This window comes from Oryza brachyantha, chromosome 4 (genome assembly GCF_000231095.2).
Source record: "Oryza brachyantha chromosome 4, ObraRS2, whole genome shotgun sequence".
NCBI lineage: Eukaryota > Viridiplantae > Streptophyta > Magnoliopsida > Poales > Poaceae > Oryza > Oryza brachyantha.
The window spans coordinates 2,837,755-2,841,923 of NC_023166.2; the positions used below are offsets into that span (position 1 = coordinate 2,837,755).

The 4,169-nt window shown below is 35.8% G+C and overlaps 1 protein-coding gene across 1 annotated transcript; it reads right to left on the reverse strand.

Moving 5' to 3' along the window:
* Positions 1-394: 394 nt before the first annotated feature.
* Positions 395-1,962, reverse strand: LOC102699580. Its single transcript, XM_006652047.3, has 2 exons — positions 1,920-1,962; positions 395-841 (listed from the first exon to the last, which is right to left on the reverse strand). The coding sequence occupies exon 2, from the start codon at positions 831-833 to the stop codon at positions 468-470; it is 366 nt and encodes a 121-aa protein (XP_006652110.1). The 5' UTR covers positions 834-841; positions 1,920-1,962; the 3' UTR covers positions 395-467.
* Positions 1,963-4,169: the final 2,207 nt, after the last annotated feature.

A 4,169-nucleotide genomic window follows, 5' to 3' on the forward strand; every position in this document is an offset into this window, starting at 1 on the left:
AACCAGACTACTAATAGGCTGGGTATGACATTTACACAAATGATTTGTAAATTGTATCATTTGTCTGGATGAAGACAATGTGAGCCCAATTAATACATAAAGGTGCCCATGGGATTTGCTGCAGAATATGTGAGATCACAGGAGGCCCATATTTTTTGGGCCATTACCATAAACCATTGCCATCTGGCATTTGTTTTATTCGACATCATCAAGTATACATTACTATGTGCATGGGAAAAGGCATCCATAAATATTATTATTAATATAGCCGAAGACCCCCTGGTAGATTCATACAAGCCATCTACAAGATACAATACCCACCTTATATACATCAAAAGTCTGATTTTATATATGACATTACATAAAAGTGTCTTATTGTAACTAATTTAGTTGCTATAGCTTGATACTTTGCTTCTTCGTGAATTGCAAAGATTCTGCCAATGGTCCTTCGGTATGATGTTTCGTCATTACGGCTTGTTCATCTGGTTGTTGTGGATGATCTTTCGATACTGATCAACTGACATGTCATGGTGAGAGTCTGTGGAAGTGGCAGTACCCATTGGCGTGTAGGCTGAAGAAGAGTCTCCAGTGTCAGCGTTTGTGCTATCAGCACTGTTATTGCTAACACCTCCATTGGGCGTGCTAGTTGTCGATTGTCCTTGCAAACTGCCAAGTGATGGAGCCGTCCCAGTGGCAGCTGCAAGTTTGCGTTCTTCTTTCAGACCTTTGCGAGATAACGCAATTTTGTTCTGGCTTGCTTTGACCTCAACAATTGCGTTGGAGAACAGCAGGACCAAGCCAAGTAGTAGAACAGTGGAACATCTCTTCTCCATTTTTGTTACTAGATGAATACATAAGCACGTTGGTCAAGCATGTTTTATGCGCAATACTGTAGTTCATATTTTTATTTCAAATGTGAACTAGAAAGATATGGTTATTTTGGGATTGTTATATATACTATAGCATAATACTTGCTCCATCCCAAAACAAGTTAATCTTTGTAAATCAAATTTGAACTAGAAAGATCGAGTTATTTTAGGATGGGGGAGTACAGCAAAAACACAAGGTTGATACTGGTAGAACAGTTTAATACATCTCGTTGAACAAATCAGACAAACCAGTGGTTCTAAGTGATTATAACACTCCTGTTTGTTCCTATATAAAAATCCACATCCCAAATTGGTCATAGTGACCGAGTTTATATTGTGTCATCTGTTATTAGTGAGTTATTGAGCATAAAATTTTTGTACTCGTATGTAGTACCTAGTTTTTGTACTATAGAGTATATAGTACCTCCAGGTATATTTTAAAGGGTGGCAAAATTGTATGGTAACATATATATACTACTCTCTCAATCCGAAAATATAGTAACTTGTAACGTTCAAAATATATTCTGAAGTATACCAACTACTCCACCTACTTACTCATCGTGACTAATCGTAATCTTCTCAAATTTAATTTTTGTACCTACTTCCTCATCTCAATATATCAATCACGGATATCATCAATTTAATTCCATCACTATCCCTAATCAATGTGAAGAACTATAGAAATGCTTATTTTTGAGATAATTAAATAGTTATGCCTGGTCATGGGCTGTATTAAGATGTGTTATATTAAAATTGTTTTCTATGCCTTGTCATGGGTTGTATTACAGGAAAAATCATGTGAAAATTTTCCTCTGCTACAACTTTTGTACAATATGATTACAAATTTTGATCTCTGTAGTAAAAACTGCAGTACTTGCAATCTCTGTCTCTACATTATCCCAGCCAAATGCACAATGGAAAAACTCAGATACATTGTGAGCTTAATCTTACTGACTATAGGAAGACATGTAGAAGTAAATTCAATCATCAAAGAGAAGAACAAAAGTACCATATGGATAAGAGAATAATGATATCATAATTAATACTAACCTTACTGCATGAAACTCCGAGCTCGGAAGTATATATGTCCAAACATGGAGGTAGCATATATATAGGAGAACGACTCGTTGATATTATCAGATGATGAGGATAAGCATATCCCATATAGGAAGTGGATGTCAGGCATGCGCACTTTGGTCGGAATAATAATCATAAAGCACATATATCGAATAATTTCTTGACACGCCCGACACATGATAAAGTGGAGAAAAAAATTTGTCGGCAATGACAAGAAAAGAACGAATGGCGCACTTTTCAAACACCCACTTTGGACAGCTGGTCTTTTCAGCAAGAGGCCCATTTGGGGTATGGACTTATCTGCTTGAAATATGTTAAAGTAACTCTTACTCTAAAGCATTGATATACATGAGTAACCTTTATTAAAACCATTTTTGTAAAATCAGTGTAGCTATCCTAGCAATATGTATTATAATGTCATTAAATAGATATTTTACTCACGTTTTGTCTGTACTCCACTGAATATGATGGAAATCATGATCTGCTAAGAGCAGCCTGTGAATAGATCCTCCAGTCCTAGGTTGTACCTTTTCTTATCACCTTTTATCATTGCAGAACACCATGGCTATTAACCATTAATGCTTCTAGCACTTTCCAATCTAATCTTTTCTTCACTGAAAAAATATTACCTCAACTTATATCAGTACAAGAACATATATCAAACATTTTTTTTTAATTTGCGAAAGTTCAGGTATATCACATGATCTTGGAACGAACTTTGTTAAGAATATATAGCCTCTAATATGGAAACATATTTTTTTTGTACTTATCAGGGCAACCTTCATTTTCAGTGTTCTGATTGAAGTTTTCATGGCAATTGACGATAAAACTTTTTTTAATTTACATTATGACTCCCTCCCCACCCCCCCCCCCCCCCCACCCACCCAAAAAAACACAAAGATTGTTCAATGTTGAAATATTTCTATACGTTTGTGCACTGAGGGATCGTTCACATAGATATGTATAAAATTCCATTGTGGAAATTTGATTGTTAGGAGATAAGTTGGGCATGAAAGATCACCTATATGGCTATATATGGTGCCAAATTTCTATATCAGCTTCTTTTTTCTTAGGAGCACACAAAATACAGATGGATCATTTCAACACCAAGATATTGTGATAGAAACTACCAGTATTCTATAGCAGAATAGAGGTTAATCAGATTAATTTTATTCGAAGCCCTAAATGGTTTTATTAAGGGAAAAATAGCGGTGCTCTTTATTTTAGCATTAAAGTGGATGTGGAAGCCACAGATCTGTTTGCAGTTGCCTTTATAGCATGGAATTGCTATAGCTTTTCTTTGAAACATTCAAAACGACATAGTACTGTACGTTTGTCTGCTGGACAACTGGACATTCTTGACAAGTTTGCAGGCTTTGCAGCAATGCAAAGTCGGTATGTAGCATGAATTCATGAGACCAATCAGTATGTAGCATGGAAGATTGATCGATGCACAACGGAAGTTTTATTCTTCAGCCATCATCATATCACTGGTATTGTCAGTATATTTTGTCTATTTTGTCATTGTCTGTACTGGACTTTTGCATGTAGAGAATTAAGCATGGAATCAAGAGCCTGTATATAATTCTCTTGTTCCAAGGAGTTGGCAGGGTCCTTTCATTCTAGCTGATCGACATGGAATTCTAAATTAAAGCAAAGGATCAGCTTCATGAGAAGTACATGAAATACCCGCCCATTCCTAAAAATACATCACCAAATTAAATCAGCTAAGCTAGGCCTTACGTTACACGTAAAAAGTTCATGAGACAAAATCATCTCCCTAATCACACCACAAACCAGCCTAACGTTTCTTTATGGATAAGAACTGCACTTATGCTTCCTAGCATCGTAGACCTTATCATTTATTAGTGCATGCTTAGCACTTGGCATTCTAGGGAACTCTGGAGAGAGAAATATTTGTTCTTTTACTATGGGAAGTGACATAACATATGTGTTGAACAATTACTTGTGTGATTTGTTGATATTAAAAAATACAGCTTTTGCAGACCTACCTAGAACTATTATATTGCATTTTATGCTGTAATGCGGGTGGAAAAATATAGTAGTTCTTATTGTGAAATATTCCACCTGAAGAAAGATCAGCCGTTGTACTCCACTAAATGTCATGATTTGGTACCATAGTTTACCTAAAAACATTATGTTTTCTAGGTGTCAAGAAAACAAGTGGTAAGCTAGCTTTTGTATGTATACCTCTACGTTTCA